Genomic DNA, 26,640 nt, shown 5'->3' on the forward strand with positions numbered 1-26,640 from the left:
GTGAATTGGGTAAGCTAAATTGTCTAGTGAATGAGTGCGTATGGATGTTTCACAGTGATGTGTTGCAGCTGGAAGGGCACCCGCTGCGTAAAACGTATACTGGATAAGTTGGTGGTTCATTCCGCTGTGGTGACCCCAATCATGGGACTAAGCCAAAAAGAAAATGAACGAATGAAGATGAAACCCAAAGCTGACAGAAACAAACCCATCTGAATACCAACCCTCATATTATTCATTCACAAGACTCAACAGTCCAATACAGTTAAAGACAAGACAAGCAGATATGAATGTGGATGTAAGTATATGGATATAAACATATTCACTGATTATAATACATCAACAATAAGTACAAAACCACAATGGCATCACAGTCCTTTGACTTAAAAACGAAAAGCTTTGTGGTTGCCACACAAACAAATTACAAAATAAATTACAAATAAAAGTCTTGACATCCTGTTACTAGAGACAGTTCATATACAGTATAACATCTGACTCATTAAACAAGTCAATCATGAATTTACATTATAATCTGACTGATTCGCCTGTGCATGTACATCAGGGATAGTGTACGACAATGGAGACAAATCCCTTTATTTTTACATTCAATTGAAAACTAATGATCATTTTTACTGTTTCTAGTGCAAAGTTAGCTCTGGTTTTCTCTAGTAGCTATAAATCACAGTGTCTGAAATCACTTCAGAATAAAACCAATACATCTGAACTGGGCATTTGAAAACCTCGTCAGCAAACGTCCTGTAGAGAGCTTTTTTACTTTCTCTTTGTGCAAAGATACTAAAGTTCAGTCATATACCAATCGTCAGAAAATTCTTATCTTCCTTTAAGATATGCTGGTATGGGTGTTAAACATGAGATAACCTGAGAATTTGAGATATGTTAGAGATCTTAAGACTGTTTGGCAGCTGTTCAGAAGTCACAATCCCAGTCTGAGAATTCCTCCTCCGCCTGGGTCTTGTCATAAGGAAAGCGGTCGAAGTTTATATAGCAAGGACCCTGTAAACCGAAAACACGCAAAGCCACAATTAATGAAATAGCTTGTCATGCAGGGATGATTTACATTTATGAACGTTATCACAGAAGAAAACTGACCAGATGTTGGAAAAGATATATATTAGGGGTACATTTCGGTATGTACACTGTAAACCCTGTTGTCTTTACTTAAATAATTAAGTACAGTTAACTGAACAGAACTTAAAATTTAGCATTTTGGTCCTATCACCTAAAAATATGAGTTCATTTAACTTACGTACCATGAAATGCATAAACTTCAAGTGTAGTGAGCTTGAAATCATAATTAATCCTTTGAAATACATAAATCCTTTTCACAAATGTAGTCTTGACTGTAAAATTCTCATATGTGCAGCCTTTTAAGTGCAAGGTCTTTTTTTAAATCAGAAAACAAATGGCTTCAGGTATAATTATTCATCCTAATGTGAATAAATGGCCTCTTATTTTTTGTTGACATTTTATTTAAACATTTTTTCATAGTATATTATTACACACACACACACATGCATATATATATATATATATATATATATATATATATATATATATATATATGTATATATATATATATATATAAAAAAAAACATTCATTAATGTCAGTCCCACAGCAGTGGACCAATCAGAAGAACTCAGAGGTGAGACAATCACTGCAAGCTTCGGTTTACAGTAGCAAGTTGGCACGAGAACAGGAGCATAGTGGAACCATTTCTGACCATTTGGTTTTCAGATGCAAGATGTTTTGATTGTGAATGGCTGCTAAGCACATGCTGAAGTCTTTCTTGTGTAATTAAAGCGAGTGGTCTGACTGTCTTTATTGTCGTAGTGCGTGACCTGAACTGTGACCCCCGTACCGTGACAGTTCAAGATGAATGCATGTACCCCTAATGTGTATATAAATGATTCTGATAACCATTGTGGTTAAAATATTCCAGTAAAACAACTGTTTTTGAACAAAGTGTCAGATGATCTGTGCACTAAATATGATGTAAAATCTGACCTTTCTTATGAGCCGAACCGTCGGTGCCTCCAGCTGCCCCATTCTTAATTTATGCCAGTTAATGCTGTTAAACCACCTGAGAAGAAATCGAGAGAAAGTTTGTCATTAGTGAACACAATTTGTACACAACCACCAGTCGCGCTGGAAGCTAGAGTAACGGAGGCCGGCTAGTGAAGTACTGTGCAGGTAAACCTCACTCCTCTGACCTCAGAAGGTGCAGACGCTAGAGGTCATGGTCTTTAGCCTTCTTGTTAGAGCAACCGACTCCCATGCAAAGAATCACCAGTTTTATCCCAACTCAGACCGTGTTGTGTGCAGATAGACTGGTGGGTTACACATGGGGGCTCGTCCGTGATGGGAGTGAGGTTTCGGGGGTGAGTGTAATGGAGGTCGGCTAGTAAAGTGCTTTGCAGGTAAACCTCACTCCTCTGACCTCAAACGCGACAGACGCTAGAGGTCATGGTCTTTAGCTTTCTTGTTAGAGCAACCGACTCTCATTCAAAGAATCAGCAGTTTGATCCCAGCTCAGACCGAGTTGGGTGCAGTAGGACCGGTGGATTACACTTGGATGTAGCTTTTTGTATCCATGAAAATAAATGTCTAGTACACCTAAATGATCAGTGTGTGTGTGTGTGTGTGTGTGTGTGTGTGTGTGTGTCTGTGTGTGTGTGTACATACCTTGTTTCTCTGCATTTTTTCATGTGGTTTCATAAGATTTAATGTGGAACATAAGTTTTTTGATCTATCGATGCTATCAGACATTATCCAGGTGATGTGTTCTGACACAGTTTAGCTGCGAATAACTTTAAAGTTTGCCACCATTTTCTAAACTCAGTGATTAAACTGTGATAGGTGTCTAAACTAGAGTTTGACAGTACAGTCAAAGGCAAAATGATTAGTTCACCTGTGTATTTTTTATTATTTTTTTTTATTTTCCAAGTTTAAAAAAAAAAACATTTTTAAACAATAATTTTAATTACTAATTTCTAATAACTATTTAATTGTATCTTACACATGCAAACTAAAATATTTTAATCTCTTTATATTTAATATTATTTTATAATATTTTTATAATATTTACCTTAAATTTTTAAAAACAATTTTCAATCCAGCTTAACAAAAAAAAAAAAAGAATATATATATATATATTTTTTTTTTTTTTTTTTTTACACAGTTGAAACCAGAAGTTTACATACACTCTAAAAAAAGGAACATAACCAATTTTTTTAAATGTCTGGTGTTAAATCTTACTAAACGTTGACTATTTTAGGTCCGTTAGGATTACCTAAATGATTAACATTTGCTAAATGGCAGAATAATGAGAGAATTTTTGTTTGAGAATTGTTTATTAATTTCTTGACAGTCAAAAGTGTACACACATTTCCTTGGTATTTGTTTTAGCTTTGCTTTTAAACTGTATTACTTTGGTCAAATATTTTAGATCTCCTTCCACAAGCTTCTCACAATAGTTTGCAGAAGTTTTGGCCTATTCCTCCTGACAGAATTGGTGTAACCGAGTCAGATTTGTAGGCTGTCTTGCTCGCACAAGCTTTTTCAACTCTCAGTGCGTTTGAGGTTTTCCTTCAATACTATTCTACAGTCGTGTCTCACATTAACTCAAATGTTGTCAATTAGCCAATCAGAAACTTCCAAAACCTTGACACCATCATCTGAGCTTTTTCAGAGGCAGAATAATCCTATTGTACGTAAACTTGACTTTCAAGAAAAGTTAGAACAATTTCTCAAAGAATATCTCTCATTAATCTGCTATTAGGCAGAACAGAAACACATTTGATAATCCTAACTTACCTAAAAGAGAAAAGGTTTAGCCACTGACTAAGCATCTGACTTTTTTAAATGGTTATGTGCCTTTTTACACAGTGTATGTAAACTTCTGCTTTCAACTGTGTTTATATATATATATATATATATATATATATATATATATATATATATATATATATAGTAATTCACAGGAGAGCTGATCATTTTGGTTTCAAGCTCATGTGCCATGATAGGAATATAGGGGCCAATATTCATTCAGGAGTGTGGGCCATTGACACACTGGTTCACATGATTTGTTCAAAATGCAGAATCATCTAGAAATAAACACTGTTGTACAGAGAGACCCAGCAGAACTGTTGTCAGAGCAGTGTGTTAAATGCATTAACACATAACTGCTAGTTTATCACCTGTGATGTCGCACATCTTTGATTCCATTTTTCGTGTTGCCCAAACGCTGTCCAGGACGTAGCCTGCAGAGAAATGATGTTGTAAATATCTAAATAAAAATAAAGATAAAAAAAGATGGATTTGATTAAACAGAACAAGGCCTAATCTTCATTCTAGATTACCTGCACAGTTTACTGATGATAGATTTGGCACCTTCACCCATATATGAAGGGAAATTCAGCACTCCATCCAAGATTTTGGCATAGATCTTTTGCGGCTCTGAACTGGAGAAGGGTGGGCTTAAGGACAAATGAAACCACACTGTTATCATCATTTAATATAGCTCTAAAAATAAAGAGAAATATAAACTGCTTTTTAAAAACACTTGCATTACTTTGCATTTTTATAAAAAACAAATGCTTCAGTTTAGTTTGCAGTGATCATTATACAAGTGTCAGGACTAGTCCCGTCTCGTCTTTTATGATGTGCACGACTCGATTCACAGGTTGTGCGCTCATATCTCCTGGCTGTGTGTTCGTCTTTGTAATGAGCTCCCGCCTGACATGCTCTCGTCCTCGTGTTTGTTGTATGTTCACGGCATGCTGTCTCATTCTCAGCGCTTCAGAAAAGCGTTTCGTTTGCCGGTGTGATCGGAACACGCATGCCGCATGTGAGTGCACGGTACACTCTCAGAAATAAAGGCACGTGAGCTGTCACTGGGGTGGTACCTTTTCAAAAGGTACAAATTTGTACTTGAAGTGTCCATATTGGTACCTCAAAAGTAGATATTAGTACCTAAACATTTTAGGGGGAACACTTTTGTACTTTTTTTTTAGGTGTGTACCCTTGAGGTATTAATATGGACCTTTTAGCTATACAAATTTGGACCTTTTGAAAACCTCCCACCCCAGAGACAGCTCGCGTGCCTTTATTTCTGAGAGTGTAGGTGTTTTATTTATCCTGTACTCGTGTCTTGCATTCAGTCTTGTGTTGGTGTTGTGTAGAGCATGTGGATTCATGTTATCATCATGGCCATGTGCTTTAGTCATTAGTGCATCATTTTCTGCAGATCTTCTTTGATAGATATCCATTTTGGATGCATTTATCCACTGGTAGACAAAACACAAGGTGGTATCATTGGTAGTAAATCACTTTGCCAGAGAAAATGAGTCCTGGAGTAATTTGGGAAAGGATAATTGCAAGAGCAAATTAAACAGTGAACCGTGTGTCATTGTCACATAATGATGTTTAAAGCACTCTACTTACTATTTATAATGATTCAATTTCTATAACAGCTCCCTCAACCCCTCAGCTAGATGGTGAACTGATGAAACAGTCAATTTCCTGTTGCGGCACAACGATCGGAGCATGCAGAAAACAATGTGTGAGGAAACTTCATTACCTGCCCACAAGTAGCTCATAGATTAGAACACCAAGCGACCAGAAGTCAGCAGCGATGTCATGGCCCTGGTTCTGAATGATCTCTGGAGAGATATACTCAGGTGTGCCGCAAAACGAGTATGTCTTTTCACCCCGAGAAAGCTCTTTCGCAAAACCAAAATCAACCTGAAATTAAACAAATGCAAAAAAACGGGATGTAAATAGCACCGACAGCTTAAAATAAATAAAGTTTGAAAGACGTTCACTCATGTTGACTTTACTGAAAGTGTTTGTCAACTATTGAGAGAATATTGATGTCCAGCTTTACCAGTGTATAAAATTAAAATTGTTGTATGTTTGTCATCGACTATTCTCAAGCATAGAAATAACAATATGTTTGCAGATATTTAGGACACAAGCTCTGATCATACCTGTTTATCGAACAATGTTAAGGTCAGTAATTGTGCTTTAAGAATGTCAGAATGTCTTTGTTTTGTTCTCTATAACCAGCCCACTGCTAGTTTGCAGCTCATTTGCACCTAATTATAAATCAGAACCCTGGGTTGCCTTGGAGGAAAATACACCTGTAACAGAGGACAGCAAGTGAAGTGCTATCATACCTGCCAACATATAGATCATAAAATCCAGGAGATTTTATCCGGGGGTGCGCGCAAACTGAAGAGCGGGTGGGGGGAGTGGGGGAATAAGGTGCGCGTGAACTGAAGAGCGGGTAGCGGGTATGAAGATGCTTGCGTGTTGGGTTCGATGCGCATGGGGACTGAACCAAAAAGCTGAGTAGCAGGGGGGGTGGGGTTGGGGTTGAGGAATTCTGGGAGTTTTCTGGGAGACAGAACAATACGGGAGATGGGCAGGAGATTGGTCTGAAATACGGGAGACTCTCGGGAAAAATGGGAGTGTTGGCAGGTATGAGTGCTGTGCAGGTAAACCTCACTCCTCAGACCTCTAAAGGAGCTCTAGCGACAGACCTTCGAGGCCATGGTCTTTAGACTCCTTGTTAGAGCAGCCGACTCTCATGCAATGAATCGCCAGTTCGATTACCGCTCAGACCGGGTTGGGTGCAGAAGGACCAGTGGATTACATGTGGGGGCTCGTCCGGGATGGGAGTAAGGTTTAGGGAGTGTATTGGAGGCCAGTTAGCGAAGTGGTATGCAGGTAAACCTCACTCCTCTGACCTCACAAGGTACTCTAGCGGCAGACGCTAGAGGCCATGGTCTTTAGCCTCCTTGTTAGAGCCACCGACTCTCATGCAATGAATCGCCGGTTTGATCACAGTTCAGAACAGGTTGGGAACAGTAGGACCGGTTGGTTACAGGTGGGGGCCCAGCCAGGGTGAGAGTGACGTTTAGTAGGGTGAGGGTATTGGAGGCCAGCTAGTGAAGTGCTATGCAGGTAAACCTCACTCCCCTGACCTCACAAGGTGCTCGTGAGGTTCTTTGCAGAAGTTCTCTGCCCGTTTGATCCCAGCTCAGACCGGGTTGGGTGCAGTAGGACTGTTGGGTTACATGTGGAGGCTTGTCTGGGATGGGGCATGAGGTTTAGGAGGATGAGTGTAACACTAGTGCTTTGCAAATATGTGCAATCAATGAAGGTTGGCCACCACACTGTTCACATTTTCAGTGTTTCAGTTTCATTGTCCAACCCCTGTACATGCATGTACACATTCCAGAAAAGTTCATATTTAGATATAAAGATACCATATAATATTAATGAAATATAAATATGTGAATAATGTTTAAATATAGATGGAAATGAAACCCTGTTTTACAATATTTTCAGATTAGCATAGACGTAGATTTAACATGAGTGGCAGCATGAGAGTTTTCGTTTTCACGTGGGTGTACTGAATTGTCACAGTGACAAATTATCGCAATTTATTAACAGCTTATCAGTGTACTGAGCTGTAATTGTTCTGTTAATGAAAAGCAGGACAGCATTTCTGTAAAAAGTCACTGTTGAAAGCTGCATCACATTAAAAGGATGCTGAACAACACTGTTTTACAGCCACTGTGGATGGATATGGCAAGAGGAGGGAGCGGGAGGAAAGATCATTCATTTATATTTATTTAATTCTTTTTTTTTTACCAGTTTCACATATCCTTTAGAGTCCAGCATGAGGTTTTCTGGTTTCAGGTCTCGGTACAGGATCCCTTTGTTATGGAGGTATGCATAGGCTTCAACCACACACGCTGTTATGAACACAGCGATTTTCTCCTCAAAGCGTCCTCTGCAACATGACAAAACAAAACCCTATATTCACACATTCATACAGCGCTAATTAGAGAACAAAGAGTTTGCTTCATACGGACTGAAAATGCATTCTAATTAATGATCAGCTGTATTCATGTTTCAAAGCAAATGAGGGGAAAAACAATGCCAGTGTGTGGTTATTTGTGAGAGTTTCACTAAGAGTGGCTGTCAGGGCATTTTAATGTGGTTGCCAGGGTTTTTCTGCTAATTTCTGTAATAGGGATGGCAAACATCACAAGCTCATTAATAACTCACACTTCTTTCAGTTTGGTCCAGATTTCCCCACCAGGACAAAACTCCATTATCATGTAGACGTAGCGTGAATCTTTGAAGGCAGCATGCAGCCTGTGCCAGAGGAGAAAATCAGACACCAGATTACACCGTGACCAATCCGCTAACAGCTGGAACACTAGACTAAATATGACTAGAGGCAGAAACACAGACCTGACAATGAAATCACATCGGATAGCCTGGAGAATTTTCTTTTCCAGCAGGATGTGCGCTTCTTGCTTCTTTGCAACAACATGCTGTTTACTGATCCTCTTCATAGCGAAGTACTTTCTGTGCTCCAGGGTGGTTACCTGGTAAACAACAAGCAACTAACTATATTAATAACAACTCACATTTCTATTCAGTGTCTGACACAAAAAGATCTCAAGACTGCTAATGGGCTTTGTTTTAGTGAAGATTTATGAACTAAAGCTGCGGTTACACTAGAGTTTGAGCTTGCGAAATTCTGTCGTACAGAGCTGCGAAAAGGGCGGGATTAAACAAGATGATTAGATATGTAAAAAAGCAAGTGATTGGTCCATATTTAAAACTTCTGTTCAGAGAGGTCATGTTTTGATCCTCGATTGGTCTCACACAGTCAAGTGATGCGATTTCACAGGTCAGAATTCACCAAGCTTGAACTTTGCAATGCAGTGAACTGTGAAACTTGTCGCACGAACTTGCGTTTCTGGTCTGACGCAGTCGCGTGCGTACGAATGGAAGTCTATGGGGAGAAAAGTCCAGTGTGACCGCAGCTATATTTCGAGAGGAGCGTGTGATATAATTGATTGCGGCTGGTCTCTCATCTGCACCCTACTGAAAAAAACTGCTTAAACCAGCCTAGGCTAGTTGGCTGGTTTTAGCTGGTCGACCAGGCCTGGTTTTAGAGGGGTTTTGACCATTTCCAGCCTGGTCTTAGCTGGTCAGGCTGGGAGATGACCAGCTAAAACCAGCCTGACCAGCCTAGCCAGACTGGGAGCCCAGCCAAAACCAGCTATGTCCAGATTAAACCAGGCTGGTCAGGCTGGTTTTAGCTGGCCATTTTCCAGCCTGACTAAGACCAGGCTGGAAATGGCTGGAAACCAGCCTAGAAATGGCCAAAACCCCTCTAAAACCAGGCTAGTCAACCAGCTAAAACCAGCCAACCAGCCTAGGCTGGTTTAAGCTGGATTTTTCAGCAGGGCAAGAAGCCAATCAGATGAATCCAAACCTACAATAAATAGCCCATTTCACCTTACCTCCCTCATCTTCATTTTTGAAGAATCCCCCTATCCACCCCATATCCCCCTTTTCCCCCTTTACCAGGGAGAGCTCTCCAGAACTACCTGACCCTTACATGCTAATTGACCAGGCGGGAGCCCTGGGCTCAATTATGTCCGGGGCTTCTCTTCTGGGACAGCATGCCAAACCTGCTATTAGCATCAAGCAATATCTAAGTGTGAACACTTGAAATGATCTAACGGGGCGACGGTCTACATTTTAATGATTTAATGGGGGCAGTTGTGGCCTAATGGTTAGGGAGTTAGACTTATAATCAAAAGGTTTCCAACCCTGAATGCTGAAAGCAATAGCTGCCCACTGCTCTGGGTGTATGCTCACTGTCTGTGTCTGTGTTTGTGTGTGTGCTCTCACTTCTCACTTGTGTGTGCACTTGGATGGATCAAAATGCATAATTTCGAGTATGAGTAACCATACTTGACAATACTTACTTAACTTTATAATCTAAAGCACACTGAGCGTGTGTGAATAGACTCGTGCTACTTTAAGGACAGGAAGAACAGTTGGGGCCACATCACATACCTGGTGCAATAAGGCTTAAGACATGTTTGGCGCGATTTGTTGCTATTGTCCGACCAGCGCAATAGTAATTTTTTTGCACCATGTTGTTTAAATAGTAAATCCATATGCACCACTGTGGACTCATGTGTGTGCTGGTCTATAAAGGAGGTGTGTTAAGGCGCATTGTTGGTGTGTTGCTATTTTGAGGAACTGAAATAGACCGCACAATTGACCAACTAAAAGCTGCTCTAAAGTCCAGCAGAGGTCCACACACTTACACACTGCTGAATACACACAGGATGAACAGCAACACACAAATATCTTTACAGATGAAAACAATTAAAGGATTAAAATGATCCAGAAATGATGATGTTCTACATCAATATAAACACCACTGCCTCCAGGCCTTCTTCACCTCGGGGGGCTTTTATCAGTTTATCGATGACAATCTGCATCAGTATAATGTTATTATTATCAGCAGTATTATTGATCATCTGCAAATTTATATTTGTTTTAATGAACACAAGTGTAGATGTGTCCATCTGTGGGGTTTTGGAGACGTCTGCATCACCACATGGGGCATCAGAACAGGACGTGTGTTTGGATATAACTCAGTGTTTTGACCACACTTCATTATTATTGATCATTTATTCCTCTGCTGGAGATTAGAACTGAATTTAGAAATAGTTTTGACACAAATCTTTGAGCTTAACAAAGGAAATTAAATATGTGGGCTAATGAAGTGTTCAGTGGAGTGAGTCTCAATGTTCCCTTACTCCACCAAAGTAAAGGAGTAAAGAGGGAAAAGTAAAGTAAAGAGAAAGTAAAGAGGCTGAATGGAGGAGGCTGGTTCTTTATCCTCGCGCTGCAGATGCTCTGTTTAACTGTTTTCTCGCTAGTGAAGCGTTCAGTTTTTACACTTACAAAGTCGCCATGTAAATAGCAAATGCGCCATGGAGAGACACAACTGACTTTTAAAGGGAATGAGAAACGAGACTCTGATTGGTTTAATGCATGTTATGCTCAAAACACACACAAAAGCACAACCCTGTTAGACCATGCACCAGGGCGCAGAGCATATTTTACTGTCCTTAAAATAGCAAAAGTGGATTCGAAGACACCCTTAATGCTTTTGCATCATGCGCTTTAGACTTTGTGCCTAGGTCATTAAAATAGAGCCCTTGTTGAGCATGGCACATGGTCTAAAAGGGTTGTCCTTATTGTCTTAATGAATTATGGGAGTGTTACCTCATCTCCCATTCCCTTTAAGAGCGAGTTGTGGTCAAAACATGAGGAATTTACTGTTTACATGGTGGACTTTGTAAGCGGAAAAAACTGAAGGCTTCACTGGCGAGGAAACAGACCGTCAACCCCCTGAGGTGTAGAAGGTATGGGAGGAGGCAGTGGTTTTTATATTTATGTAGAAATTAATAAGCTTTTACATTTTAATCCTTAAATTTTCATATTTAACAATATTCATGTTCTGCTGCACATCCCTGTGTGTGTAATAAGCAATGTGTGTATGCATGTTGTGGACCTTTCCTATAGGTGTTTACCACTACTCCCCCCACATACACACCCCCACAAAATAAAATAAAAAACAGTGCACCATTCACTTTGGACCAGCTTTTAGTTGGTCAATGAAGTGGTCTATTTCAGTTCCCTCAAAATACCACCAATGCGTCTTAACACACCTTCTTTTTAGGCCAAAGGCATTTGCTATTTAAACAACATGTTACAGAATGTGAAATAATACCTGCATCAGGCTGAAACTAGCAAAAGATGACTTGTGGCATGTCCGACACAACATTTAGCACAGTATATGATATGGCCTAAAGTCTCCAGTCTGAGCTCTTCTGTCATACCAGCTCCACTTTTCCAAAACCACCGATTCCAAGAGTGACGGGATCTCCTTGATAACTTCCCTCCTGGTACAGAACAGGGACGAGATCTTTCAGCTTTAGAGATGTTTCCGGCCTGGAGACAGCAAAAGTCATTATAGAAAAACAAACATTCAAACAATCAAACTATAATTTCAGTGCTATGGTTAGGAAATCCGAGATTCATTAAAGAAAATTATGTGAAGTTTCATAAACTAATTTCGAGAGGAGCACGTGGTATGATTGAGCACGTCTGGCCACTCATCTGTAATCAGTAATAATCCAATCAGAGTGATCCTAGTTTACTATAAATGGATCATTTTCTTCCTACTGCTCTATCTTCGTTTGGAAGAATCCCCCCTTCCACCCCATCTCCTCCCTTTTCCTCCCTTTTCTAAAGGGGGAGCTCTCGAGACCTACCTGATCTCGGATCTCCTGATATGCTTATCAACCGGGCGGGAGCCCTGGGCTCAAATATCTCCGAGCTCAGGGTTCTCTCCCGGGACAGCATGCCAAACCTGCTTTATACGCCAAGCATATGTAAGTGGGAACTCTTGAAATATAAATATTACACATAACATTATTATGACGGTACTTAAATGGGATAGTTCACCAAAAAACATCATTAACTCACCATTTAGTCACTCTTGAGGAGTTTTAAACATTTATTAGTTTCTATCTTCTGTTGAAGATATTTGAAGAAAGCTGAAAGCCTGTAACCACTCACTTCAATAGTAGAAAAAACAAATATTATGGAAGTCAATGGTTACAGGTTTCTTTAAAATATTTTCTTTAGTGTTCAACAGAAGAAAGGGACTCAAATAGGCTTTCAACAAGTGAAGAGAGAGTAAATGATGACAGAATTTTGTTAAAAGTTTGGGCTCACTAATATATATATTTTTATTATTTATGTATAATAATTTATCTTCACCACAGCTCCTTTTGTTTGATGAACAATACTGCCGAAAGCACTCATACTGCAAAATGTTACCACAGCTATCATGAACCTTCTGTCTGGCTGAAAATGGTTCATGTTTTGTATACTTCTTTAAAAAAAATCATTTGTAGCATTAAGAAGTCTTAATTTCTATTACTAAAGATTTATTATTTCTATTGTTATTAGATTTAGCTCATCAGCGTCTAAGGAAATTAACGACGTGAAATGACATTGATATTTGGTTGATTTTAGGTTGTGTTAGAAAGCGACCAAAATCCAACATGGAGCCAACATCTTAAACCAACGTCAAATGACATCCAAAATCCAACATCTGATAGACGTGCTAACATCATAGTGCTAACATCCACACAACGTCAAGCTGTGACATCATTAGACGTTGATATTTTGTCGTTTTTAGATTGTGTTGGAAAGGAACCCAAATTCAACATCTGTCTGACATTGGATTACTGACATCGGCGGGACGTTGGGTTCTGACGTCAACCTGATTTTCATTTCCAAACACAATGCAACATACCATGGCGTTAGGGCACAAAGTCAATCTGACATCATGTTGACGTCTTGTGCCTGCTGGGGTATGTGAAACAAGCTTAAAGACATTGTTTTTAAAATAAAATATTAACAAAACATCTTACCGAGCTTTCTCTGGCTTTTCATCAATCTCTGAGACATTAGCACTGCAAAAACAATTTACAATTAATAGCTGATCTTATCTCCAACATGCCCTCAACTCCTGATGCTAAATGCTAAAATAATAGCATACTATAACAATTAAAACATGAGGCTAGAATAATAATGCCCAATAATAATGAATATGAATGTAAGAGCAAAATATCACACTTAGACCAGTCAGTTAACGTCAGAAAAATGCTTTCTGCTAATGAATATGAATTCTGGGGGTTATGGATAAACTTACAGGGATGTTTTATTACAATGATAATCTTTCTAAAGGAGCTGTTGACCAAATTTGGGTAAAAACTCAAACAATACAAACAGAAAAATAAATCAAATTAAGAAAATCTGAGAAATGAGTTGTGTGTGATAAGAATGAAATGACAGAAGGAGAAAGAGCTGAACTACTGAAATGTGTTTAATACTGTATCTGCAGCTTAAAGATGCCTCTCATATGGAGAATGAAGCCTCATGCACTGCTCAGGTGTGAGTTTCTCACAGACTTGTAAAGGTCTCGTCTATCAAATCTGAGCTTTATCCTGTATTCTCTATTGGATTCGGATCAGGTGATTGGCTGGGCCATTCTACAGCTTGATTTTCTTTCTCTGAAAGCATCTGAGAGTCTCCTTGGCTGTGTTTGGGATCATTGTCTTGCTGAAATGTCCACCCTAGTTTCATCTTCATCCTCCTGCTAATGTAGATGTTGGACTGAAGCAGCTGAGGAAGGGCAGAGGGTCGCTGAAGAACTACTGAGAGATTTCAGCTGCTTTCTGGGCTTTCACTGCCCAATTACACCTACATTTCTTCATGTGTTCAATACTTTCTCCCTGTGTCATTTCATTTTATTACACAGAACTTCATTTGCAAACTAATTAGATTTGTTTTCTTTGCATATATGGATTTATTTGGTTGTTATCAACATCTTTGGACAATTTCAAGTCAACAGCACCTTTAGAAATATGATTTCTGAGAAAAAATGTGACTGTTGAACGCTTATTACCCACTGTTTCCCCATGTCTACCTAACACATTTAGTAAATTTCAGCAAACCACATACTGTAGCATACTGTAGCGATGGTGGCAGAGAGAGATTCAAGCCGAGGGAACATTTACTCTGTTTACAGTTACACATGGAAAACCCTTGTTTCACATTTTCATCCATTTCTCTAATGTATTATTGACAAAGCTGGAGCAAATTAAAGATGTAAGACACGAAGCAGGAAAACTCACTCATCATGGAGCTCAAGGCTTTCAAAAGGAATGGTCTCCTCAAAAACCCTGTAACAAAATATTGATTTTATTAAGCAAATCTTAAATCAAGGCAATTATGGGTTCAAATTATGGGTTAAACTCACTCTTTATCGATTGAAAAGCAAATGACGACTCCCACAGCCGTGCATGTGGCTGTCCTGAGGATCTCTCTGCATTTCACACAACAGAAGACTGACGTTTAGCGTCGCTCAACATTTGAACCAGATCCTTATATTTGAACTATTTATGGCTCAATTATTTACAAAGGTGCCTGATAATCAGTCGATCAGCCATTAACAAATATTTATTCCTGATATTGTCATGCTAATGGTCACTAAGTAACCGTGAGCATGGTTACCGTATGAGAGCCAGTTCTCCAAAGTGTTCCCCTTGGCCCATTTTACGGATGGTTTTCTGCTGGCCGTTGACTTTTTTCGTCACTAACACCTAATGAGACATTAACCAAAATATGTTTTAGGACTTTTCTTCAAGTTAGATAATCTTAAAGAGTTTTAAATACAAACAAACATGTGAACACACAAATACTCCATCTTTCACAGCGAAGTTTTTTCATATGTATCTTGTCGAGCGTCCTATTTTGTTTACATATTAAGACACATTAATGTTAAACATCATTAAATGCAGTCACTCCTAAATCATATAAATAATTTAAGTTTATATAAAGGTACAACATATGAATATGACACAGCTTAAACATATACAGTGTTCCAGAAGACGTTCAATAATTCCCTGAACCCTAAACATGCGAAACAACTGTATGCATAAAATAAAATAGCTAATGTTTTGAGAGGGGTCTGGATGCAGACCTGGTGCAGTGCAATCTGAGCTGCATCCAATGCTTTTTAATGGGCTCACCTAACCCCACCATTGACGTCACTCACTCCATTTGAGTGCATTGTGTCTGACATTGCATCGCTGAGTGATGCAGTCTCAGCTTGCATCATAAAGGCTGCATCCAGATACTATTGAATGTTTTATTGTGTGTTTTACCTCTCCTTTGAGAATGATATAGAAGGTATTGCCCTCTGCTCCTTCTCTGACAATCACTTCATTGTCCTGAAATCTCACCTTGCAGGGAAACGAACATAAAAAGGACACGTCATCATGCCATGCTTTGTTAGAAGCAAAATATACAGAATATTGTGTCAAAGCCTGTTTACTGCTACCCTAAACTACTACTCCTCTAAAACAGAAATTTCAAGAGTTCACAGTTAGCTGATGATTAATTCAATGCAATTCAATTCATCTTCATTTCTCTAGTGCTTCTACAGTGTAGATTGTGTCTCAGCAGCTGAACACAGAAGTTCTAGTAAACTGAAACTGTGTGAGTCCAGTGTTCGGAGCTGAAGTTCAGTTCAGTTCAGTTCAGTGTAGTTTAATATTCACAGCTGAAAGTCCAAACACTGAAGAGCAAATCCCAAACCAAGCAAACCAGTGGTGACAGTGGAGGAACAAACTTCACCAATTGACCAAAGTGAAGCAAAAAACATGGAGAGAAACCAGGCTCAGTTGGGCACGACCATTTCTCCTCTGGCCAAACTTCCTGTGCGGAGCTGCAGTCTAGGCGCCGGAGGCTAGAGAACGCTAGAGCTGCAGGTGTGAGTAGGTCACCGGCGGGTGATCAGGATGGCCCACAGGATCAATGCTGAAAATCTTTCGTAAATTCTCACATAGCTAAATTTCTCTGGCCCAGATCTGGCCCACACAATCAGCTTTTGCTTGGCCCACATGTCGCAGTGAATTACGGTACAAGACTGGACCAAATCTGGATGCCAGACAATGGCCAAACATGGACCATATCTGGGCCAAGTCTTAGCCAAGTTAACTGGGCCAGATATGTTGGTGCATCACACTTCATCAATGAAATTGATAAACCCATGAAGCATTGCGTTTTTTCCTCGAAGCGATCTGATTGGTAGAATTTGTTTTCCTTATTCCTAAATAATTAAAATGTTTTTTTAAAGTGGGTCAAGATAGGCCAAACTTACTTGGCCCACATATCAATTATTAACATCTGGGCCATATACTACACTTTACATTTGGCCCAAGTATTGTGTGCCACCTTAAAGACGGTGCCACCTCTGCCAAACCCTAGCCATGCTTGGCCCACATGCTGTATGCCAGTGCTGGATGAATGCCTGCTGTGCCAGCTTTAGGCCAAATCTGGGCCAGAATTTTTTGCTACCTTGGTTGTCTATTACTTCTACATTTATCCACTGATCAACTTCCTCCTTCATCTGTCCAAAAACTGAAAATATCCATGTCCGCTATCATCACATCTACATCACACTGCTACAATGCTAGGACTGAAACCCAGCTCCAGCTGTGGTTAAGACTCCATTTCTTTATTCGTCAGTATTGATCTTTCTTTTGTTGCTGACGGAGATGGCTACTTCAACATCAATCTTTCATGACCATTCTCAGCCCATACTACTGGGACTGCTGTACTGAAGGTGTTAAAAGTCTGACTAAGGTGGCATCTCACTAAGAAGACATTGATATATCGATGTTCCTCAACCTTATTATTGCCTTTGAGACTGTTTGCTGTGATATGCTTCTGTCTTCTTATCCAGCAATGTCATTACAGACTCAGCCTTTCAGTAGTTTCCTCTTCTCAGCAGTTTCCAGAGGTGTTCCTCAGGGTTTGGTTCTCAGGCCACTGATTTATTTAGATGCTCATAGGCCCTAGGGGGCAGCACGGGGGCACAGTGGGTAGCACAATTGCCTTCCAGCAAGAAGGTTGCTGGTTCGAGCCCCAGTTGGGTCAGTTGGCATTTCTGTGTGGAGTTTGCATGTTCTCCCTGTGTTCACGTGAGTTTCCTCCGGGTGCTCCGGTTTCCCCCACAGTCCAAATACATGCGCTATAGGGGAATTGATTAACTAAATTGTCCGTACTGTATGAGTGTGAAGACCACACGGGTGCCGCTCCTGTCAGCTAAGAACAGGAAACTGAGGCTACAATTCACACAGGCTCACCAAAACTGGACAATAGAAGATTGGAGAAACGTTGCCTGGTCTGATGAGTCTCCATTTCTGCTGCCACATTCGGATGCTCGGCTCAGAATTTGGCCTCAACAACATGAAAGCATGGATCCATCCTGCCTTGTATCAGCGGTTTAGGCTGGTGGAGGTGTAATGGTGTGGGGGAGATTTTCTTGGCATACGTTGCCCCCATTGAGCATGGTGTCAACGCCACAGCCTACCTGAGTATTGTTGCTGACCATGTCCATCCTTTTATGACCACAGTGTCTCCATCTTCTGATGGCTACTTCCAACAGGAATATATAATGCACCATGTCATATAATGAAATCAATAAGTCTATATTCTTTGCCTTAAACTCTGGATGGTTAGTAAATAACTATAGCATCTCATTCATGTTTTGGTAATTCATAATGGTCTCTCAAAAAGACACATACACTATTACCATTTCAGCTAAAGAGCCCTTTGGAGTAAAGACACAGAGTTATTATAAATCTAATTTATCTTATTTAAAGGTGAATTAAATTGAATACACATAATCATGAAATTAAAAGATTTAGAAAACAACTGGTATTTATTATATATTTAGAAATCACACCTACTTCTTCCATGGAATCGATGATTTTTGACAACTGCACATCATTCAAGGCCTTCAAAGTGCGAGCCCTGGCGGAAACAACAATAAAACTCACTTAACCCTAATGCACGTGATGAACAGTGAGAATCCAAAGAGCAAAACACGCAAAGCGTCTGACAATTTACTTATATAGACTGAATGCAGTCTTGAAGTGGCACCAGAATGTCTTACGTTTTCAGGAAGCCCATGAGCTGCTCTCGTTTCATCTTGGATTTGTTGGTCATGATGCTTCGATATGTTTGTCTCTCAATACACCATAACTTTACCGCAGAGATGGCTGTGAGCAAAACAGTTAGTGATTAATCCCACCAGCAGAGGGCGACTCAAATAACTCATGGCCTTCCATCCCTCCACAATGGCAACTGACCTTTGACAGATGCTGTTCGTTTGCAGTTGTATAGAATGGCCAGTTCCCCGAACATATCTCCAGGGCTCAAAATACGCAAATCACGTCCAGCCTGAGTAACCTTCAGCTCACCCGCTAGAATTAAAAAATAAATTAAGCTCAAAAGTTCATCCCTATAAATTTATAGACTGTCTTTTAGTCACAAATGAAAGAGTTTTTGGTTTTGTGGTAACACTTTGATTTAAGGTGACATAGTTACTCATGTTCCATGCACTTACTATAATAATTGTAATGAATTATGCATACTTTCATGTAGCTAACCCTAAACCTACCCCTCATTCTAACCCAGGCATGGGCAAACTCGATCCTCGAGGGCCGGTGTCCTGCAGAGTTTTGCTCCAACACTAATCAAACACACCTGAACACCCTAATTAGTGTCTTTAAGATCACGAGAAAGCTACAAGCAGGTGTGTTTGATTAGGGTTGGAGCAAAACTATGCAGGGACACCGGCCCTCCAGGATCGAGTTTGCCCATTCCTGTTCTAACCCCAACCATATAGTAATACATGAAATTAATTAATATCACTCAGTAGTTAAACGAAGACTACACTGTAGCTATGTCACCTTAAATAAAGTGTAAACAATTTTTTTCCTGTTCGCTATGGTCGCATCTTTGAATTAGAAGCTCTTATATAAATACTTAAAATCCTCTCAGCTAAAGTCAGTATATCAATTGGTATTGGTATTTTGCCTTCAGAAAAAAAACCCAACCCAATTCTGAATACGTAACGCTATATGCATTTCTGTATAGCGGCAAATATGTCCCAGGAGGTACTTTTTTGTCCACCAGAGGCCGCTGTGTATGATTTTCGAGATCTCAAGTTTCTCTTGCGAGTGGTATTCATGCTTGATGTTTCCACGTAAATCCACTAGAGGCCGCTGTCGACTGACTGACCCACCCTCCTCCTTCCCTATACCCAACCGATAGTGTTTCCAAAAGCAACGATTGACCCACCCACCCACTTCCCTAAACCCAACCAACAGTTTTCGAAAGCAATCCAGAAAAAGAAAAAGCCCTTGCCTGATTTTTACCATATTTTCAGCTTTTACCACATTCTCATCCTGTTATTTACTTGTTTATTTATTTTTTTGGCTTCTTGTCTAACCCGCTTTCTTGAACCGTTCTTCGCCAGACTCAAACCTTGTCATCATGGTCAACTTCTTTCTGGGTTTCAAGTCTGCCAACGTATTAGGCAAGCTAATGGACAAACTGATAACAGTGGCAAAGCTTTCCATATGGAGGTAAGTGGTCAGCTGATAAGAAAAAAAGGAATGGCGTCATACCGCCCCATAGCGTTTGTTTTAAAAACGAAATGCAGACATACGTACTTCTGGCTACATAAAGCCGATCTCCAGAAACGTATATAGGGCTACGTTTTCAGAATGAGCCTAAGTTGAAAAAAACCTAGGTGTTGTAATCCAACATTGGGTCAAATATGGACAAACCCAACAGTTTTAGTTTTCAAGAGTTCACACTTAGCTGATAATCAATAAAGCGTATTTGGCATGCTGTCCCAGGAGAGAGCCCTGAGCTCGTAATATCCTCGAGCCCGGGGCTCCCTGCCGTTAGAAGGGCGAGAGCGGAGTTCGAGCTCAGGTAGGTCTCGAGGACTCCCCTGCTTGTCGCCGCGTGATAAGTGTAAACTAGTGTTGTTTTCGTGATAATTTGGTTTAGTCGATTGGCTATTGTTTATGTTTTTGGACGGTGGGAGGAAACCGGGGGACCCGGGGGAAACCCACGCGAACACTGGGAGAACATGCAAACTCCGTACAGAAACACCAACCAGCCTGATAGGAGGTTGGACCAGCGGTGTTCCTGCTGTGAGGCAACAGTGCTAGCCACTGGGCCACCGTGTCGCCCTATCGGAAAAAGGGTGAGGAAGTTGGGGTGGAAGGGGGGAAGCTTCAAGACGAAGATAACTGGAGTGAAAACCTCTGGTTATTTATAATGCTTCCATAATCATCTAATGGGTCAGATTACAGAGCTAATGAGAAGCCAGCTGTGTTGATCATAAGCACGTGATCCTCTCGAAATTTGTTTATAAATAAACCACACTAAAAGTGTGATATAAGTTTATTGCAAAAATATGAACCCAAAGTAGGGCTTGTCCATAGTTGACCTTCCATACACCCTAATGATATCTTAATAATATTTCTTAAAATGACTCATTTTTGATCCTTAATCTAAGACAGGGGTGCCTAAACTCTGTCCTGGAGGGCCGGTGTCCTGCATATTTTAGTTCAAACACCAATTAAACACAGCTGAACCAGCTAATCAAGCTCTTTCTAGGTTTACTAAAACTTTACTGAAGGAAGTTGGAGCTAAACTATGCAGGGAATTGGCCCTCCAGGACCGAGTTTGAACACCCCTGATCTAACAGAACTCAGCAGAAAATAGCATAGTTCAAGAGGGCATGTTTAAGTAAGCTTAACAAAGCTGTTAGATTTCCACAGTTGTTAGATTTGTCTTTTTAAAAGGTAGTAAAGCCATGATGCCAAGCAAGAAATGACATCAGATTAAAGAAAATGAAGATGAAGCAAAGGGAAGTTTAAACATCAACATGACTAAGAATTGTAAGCTTGTTTTATAGTTAGTTTACACACAAATACACACCAGCAACAATATACATGCTGTCTCCCTCGGTGCCCTCTTTGATAATTTCATCACCCGCACGGCAGTCCAGAACCTTCATCAGATCCACCATCATACTGATCTGTTCCTCATCCAGACGACGAAGAAAGTCATTCTTCCCAATGGCCTTCACGATCTGAGATGTCTCACTGATGACCACACATACATAGCATAACTTTGGGGTCAGTAAATACAATTGCTGTTTGATTAGGCTTCTTGATTAAGATATGTAGAGTTACCTGGATGTTTTTTGAACTCTGTTGGCAGTGATATCCAGGACTTCAGGTACTTGCTCAGGGGCCATAACAGCTGCCCGACCCTGCCAAACCTTAGGCAACTCATTACTGGTTCGTTGAGTTGAACAATCTGATAGGCAACATTAGAAGTGAGATGGGATGAACAACAAAATAATACATAGAAAGCAATACACTACAACATGACAATATCCAGCAGGCACACAACGTCATAAGATGTTAATTAATATTAGGTTAGAGTTAGGTCGTGACGTTAGGTGACCAAAATTCAATGTCTAGCCAGTGTCTAAGGACGAAGTTATTTTGACGTCCAATAACGACGTCAAATGATGTTGATATTTGGTTAATTTTAGGCTGTGTTGGAAAGTGACCAAAATCCAACGTCAAGTCAACATCTTAACGTATTGACGTCAAATATTGACATTTATTTGTCATGCATGACAACCAAAATCCAACATCTGATAGACGTCATAGTGGTAACGTCCACACAACGTCAAGCTGTAGCATCGTTAGACTTTGATTTTTAGTTGATTTTAGATTGGACGTTGGACATTGACGTCAGTCTGACGTTGGGTTCTGACATCAACTAGATTTTCATCTCCAAACAAAATGCAACACCTACACGATGTTAGGGTACAACGTCAATCTAACGTCATGTTGACTGCCTCTGTATCACTGCTGGGTATTCGTAAGTAACAACCTAACATATATTCACACACTCTAAAGGCAAAACCATCCTTCCCTCACTGTCAGTCAATTTACAATTCTATCACAGTTGACATTAGGGGCTTCACCTAGAAGCTCTATCACCTCTGAGTAAGGTGTATGGAAACATGCCAATGGTATTGGTCACTGGAATCTGTATGAGAGGCTGCTCCCCCTTACATAAGTACATAAGATAATGACGTGCATGCACTGACTCAGATTTTTATCTTGGAGCGGTTCACTCCGAACTGAGCTATTGCATCTGATCCCTGCAATAAAAAATTGAGATCTTTTCTTTGCTCAGTTTTATGGCACACATTGAGAGGTATTCGGTTTGTCCCACAAAAGTTCTGGCTCAGATAATCTGCCCATCTTCCCACTGCCATAGATGCTTCTATTAAGAGATTTAAGTTTGCCTCAAAGAGCAAATATGTATGTGTCTCCCAGTGATGGATTGCAACTGGAAGGGCATCCGCTGCATAAAAAAAAATGCTGGATAAGTTGGCGGTTCATACCGCTGTGGCGACCTCAGATTATTAAAGGGACTAGGCCGAAAAGAAAATGAATGAATGAATAAATGACATTGTTAGTCCCTTTTATCCCAGTATTAGTACAAAAAGCTGTCTCTCCATATGGAGCTTTGGGCTCTGTGTGGTGTGGTGCGCATATCTACTGCCAGTGCCAGCTCCTCAATTACTCATAACTCAAAGGTTGTGTTGGTTTTCTTAAGAACCCTTATGTCTTGTTCCCTGATGGAGCTGTCAGAGATGACATCATGCGAGCCAACATCTCATACACCTGAAGTGGCCTAACATTCGATCTGCAGCTTTCTGAAGATACAGTATCCTTGATCTGGTTTATATAACCACATTTACTCTGCCTGTTGACTTTTGAACCTGGCTTTATCCAGTGTTCAGATTTCTGCGCTGGAAATGTATGCAAATTTAATCAGGTGCCTATTTAATAATAAACTTAATTTGCATAATAATCCTAGCATGAATAACAGTGTAGTGCAAAACTGTTGTCTTAATGCACTGTGATTATTCAGCTGGGAAATGATGGTGCTATCTGTTAGTTAAGAATTGCACGTGAAGCTAATTAATGGTGACATTAGGAAAACATATTAAAGGGTACACACGCAGTTCATTAGTCTGTCTTTTTGTTTCGTCTTACCAAGCTGATCTAATCGCTCCTGCAGCACATGTAAATGCTTCTCTTTATGTTCAAGCTGTTTCTCTGAAAGAAAGGTGATATTTCAATGTCAGGGATTTGCTGAAAAGTCGTTTTTTATTGTTTAGATCCTGATATAGTTGTCTTACTCAGATCCTGGTTCTGGTTCTTGAGTTCCTGGTTGAGCTGGCATTCTTTCTCCAGCATTTGTCTGAGCTTCTTGAGTTGGGCTTCCATTGGCCTGATGAGATTCAGCTTTACTAAAGCAGCATGACACTAAAATAAAAGAGCAGTAAAAGCTCTGTCACACTGAAATCAGTTAATATATAACTGCAACATTTACAAAATGATGACTGTGAGGTACAGTGACATACACACAACAAAAATATCGTACAAGAGACTGAAGCTGCGGTCACACTAGAGTTTTTGCTTGCGAAATTCTGTCATACAGCACTATGACGAGGAGGATTAAACAAGATGATTAGACATTCAAGACTTAGCTGATGATTGATTATGATGCGTGTTTGGCATGCTGTCCCAGGAGAGAGCCCTGAGCCCATAAGATCCTCGAGCCTGGGGCTCCCTCCCGTTTGCAGGGCGAGAGGGGAGTTTGAGCTCAGGTAGATCTGGAGATCTCCCCTGGTGTAGTAGCTAATGAACAGATAGTGATCGCTCTTAAGAGGTAACTACTTATTGGGAGCATGTCTATGGTGCTGATTTGGATTACTCAATTAACTTCAGTTGCATGTTTTTTGGACGGTGGGAGGAAACCGGGGAACCCGAGGGAAACCCACATGAGTACAGGGAGAACGTGGAAACTCTGCACAGAAACGTCTGCTGGCTTGGTAAGGACTAGAACCAGTGACGTTCTTGGTGTGAGGCAACAGTGCTAACCACTGGGCCATCCATTTAGCAAAGGAGGAGGAGCTGGGGTCGAAGGGGCGATTCTTGAAGATGAAGATGGCTGTGATATGGAACTGAGGGTATTTATAGTGGCTCAGGAATCGTCTGATTGGTGAATCATAAATTGAATAATGCGGGACCGGCTGCAAGCGATCATAAGCACGTGATCCTATCGAAACTATTCATTCATTCAATTTCTTTTCGGCTTAGTCCCTTTATTACGCTGGGGTCACCACAGAGGAATGAACCGCCAACTTATCCAGCATTTGTTTTATGCAGCGGATGCCCTTCCAGCTGCAACCCATCACTGGGAAACACATACACACTTATTCACACACACATACACAACGGACAATTTACCATACCCAATTCACCTGTACCCCATGTCTTTGGACTGTGGGGGAAACGGGAGCACCCGGAGGAAACCCACGCGAACGCATTGAGAACATGCAAACTCCACACAGAAACGCCAACTGACCCACACGAGGCTCAAACCAGCGACCTTCTTGCTGTGAGGCAACAGCACTACCTACTGCGCCACTGCGTCGCCCACCTTACCGAAATTAGTCTATAAATAAACTTCACTTTAAAAAAGCGAGCGATTGCTCCATGTTTTAAATTCCTGTCCAGAGAGGTCATGTTTTAATCCTCGATTGGTCTCACGCAGTCATGTGATGCGATTTCGCAGGTCAGAGTTCACCAAGCTTGAACTTTCCAACGCAGCGATCTGCGAAACTTGACGCATGAGCTTGCGTTTCAGATCTGACACATTCACATGTGTATGAATAGAAGTCTATAAGGAGAAAAGTCCAGTGTGACCGCAGCTTAGCAGTGAAAACAGAACTATTTACTCACAAAAGAATCAATACAACTTGATTGTATAAAGTAATGCTGCCCAACATGAGCCTGTATTGAAAATGTGGAGTATGACCCATATGGAGTATGATTCACAAGCTGATTTGATAAAAGTTAGAATGACTGCACGAGTCCATAAAGTGTGATGAGTTGAGTTGATAAATGAGTACCCAACTGATATGAACACTAAATAAGCTAATAATATTAAACATCATTATTAAATTCTGTAAAAGTTCACCCACAGTACCCTTTATGACTCCTAAATCATTTTAGTTTTGTGTTAGGACAGCTAAATTAATGTTTCAATCTAATTCATTTCATAACATATTAGCTAATGCACCATTAGCAATCATCAAAAGCACAGAATTTTACTAGAGTTTCTAATGATGTGCCTTTGTATACAAAAAATACGCTTTTTAGCAGTCGTTTTAGTGGTCATCGTCTGTTTCAGAAGCTAAAAACTGTAAATGGTTAGTCGGTATTGCTGATGTGGAAAGTTCATGGCTAGCTACAAAATGATCCAGTTGTAAGTCAAAAGGCAGACAATTACACTGTACAATAAGGGTTTATTTCTTAATGTTAATGTTTTTAATGACATGGAAAAACACTGAACAATACATTGTTGATGTTAGTTAATGAATATACATTTTTTTTCATTGTTGGTACTTGACAGTGCTGTAATATATGCGGTACAGTTCATCATTCTTACGTCTTAGTTAACGTTAGAAAATAACTTCACAAATGCAACCTGAACTGTTACCAGCCATGCTAAATACAAATCTCTTCCATTTAGATGTCATTCAATGCGTTTAATACCAGAATTTTTAACCTCTGAGGAAATGATTAGCCAGTCTTATTGCCCTCTATGGCATACGCTTTATGACTGAAGAGGCGGTCAGGGTCTACTGGAGTCCTGCTTGTGCCCAGCAATCATTGCTTACTCAAGAGAACTGTAGGCTTTAGACAGTGATGGTGAATAATAAAATCTTTTACACATGTCATGTTCAATCCTATAAAATGGTATTAACTTTAAAGCTACCTGTCCCATCACGTGTCTAGAATGAAATTGAGAAATGGATGACTCTTGGTAGGTATCCCACAAAACACACACCACCAAACATACACACTTTAAACCCATGCAAATCATACCCGTTTGTCATCTATACTGACAGTAAGGAAATCTGTTTGATTCTTAATGACACCTACCTGATACCTCAAGCTCTCACTCCCTCCTGATCTGTGTGTGTTCTGGCATAAAGATCGACCTGGCGGATATAAATCATTAACCTGGTGCTCCACCCTAAGGTAAAAAGGAAAATGTGGTTGCACTAGAACAGACGCAAGAAAACGTTCATGCCCATTCAGTTCTATTGCAAAGCTCAGTAGCTTTAACCCTTTACAGGGAACTCTCTGAAATGCACATCTGAA

At 40.2% G+C, this 26,640-nt stretch overlaps 1 protein-coding gene across 1 annotated transcript; it reads right to left on the reverse strand.

Moving 5' to 3' along the window:
• Positions 1 to 210: 210 nt before the first annotated feature.
• prkg3 (protein kinase cGMP-dependent 3) lies at positions 211 to 26,523 on the reverse strand. Its single transcript, XM_056445309.1, has 22 exons — positions 26,419 to 26,523; positions 23,604 to 23,730; positions 23,458 to 23,520; positions 21,565 to 21,691; positions 21,308 to 21,474; positions 18,655 to 18,768; positions 18,459 to 18,564; positions 18,253 to 18,316; positions 15,661 to 15,738; positions 15,008 to 15,096; positions 14,754 to 14,819; positions 14,629 to 14,676; positions 13,363 to 13,404; positions 11,758 to 11,869; positions 8,288 to 8,424; positions 8,099 to 8,188; positions 7,679 to 7,820; positions 5,598 to 5,761; positions 4,378 to 4,494; positions 4,216 to 4,278; positions 2,024 to 2,099; positions 211 to 1,011 (listed from the first exon to the last, which is right to left on the reverse strand). The coding sequence occupies exons 2-22, from the start codon at positions 23,689 to 23,691 to the stop codon at positions 925 to 927; spliced, it is 2,040 nt and encodes a 679-aa protein (XP_056301284.1). The 5' UTR covers positions 23,692 to 23,730; positions 26,419 to 26,523; the 3' UTR covers positions 211 to 924.
• Positions 26,524 to 26,640: the final 117 nt, after the last annotated feature.

Source organism: Danio aesculapii, chromosome 20, assembly GCF_903798145.1.
Source record: "Danio aesculapii chromosome 20, fDanAes4.1, whole genome shotgun sequence".
Lineage (NCBI taxonomy): Eukaryota > Metazoa > Chordata > Actinopteri > Cypriniformes > Danionidae > Danio > Danio aesculapii.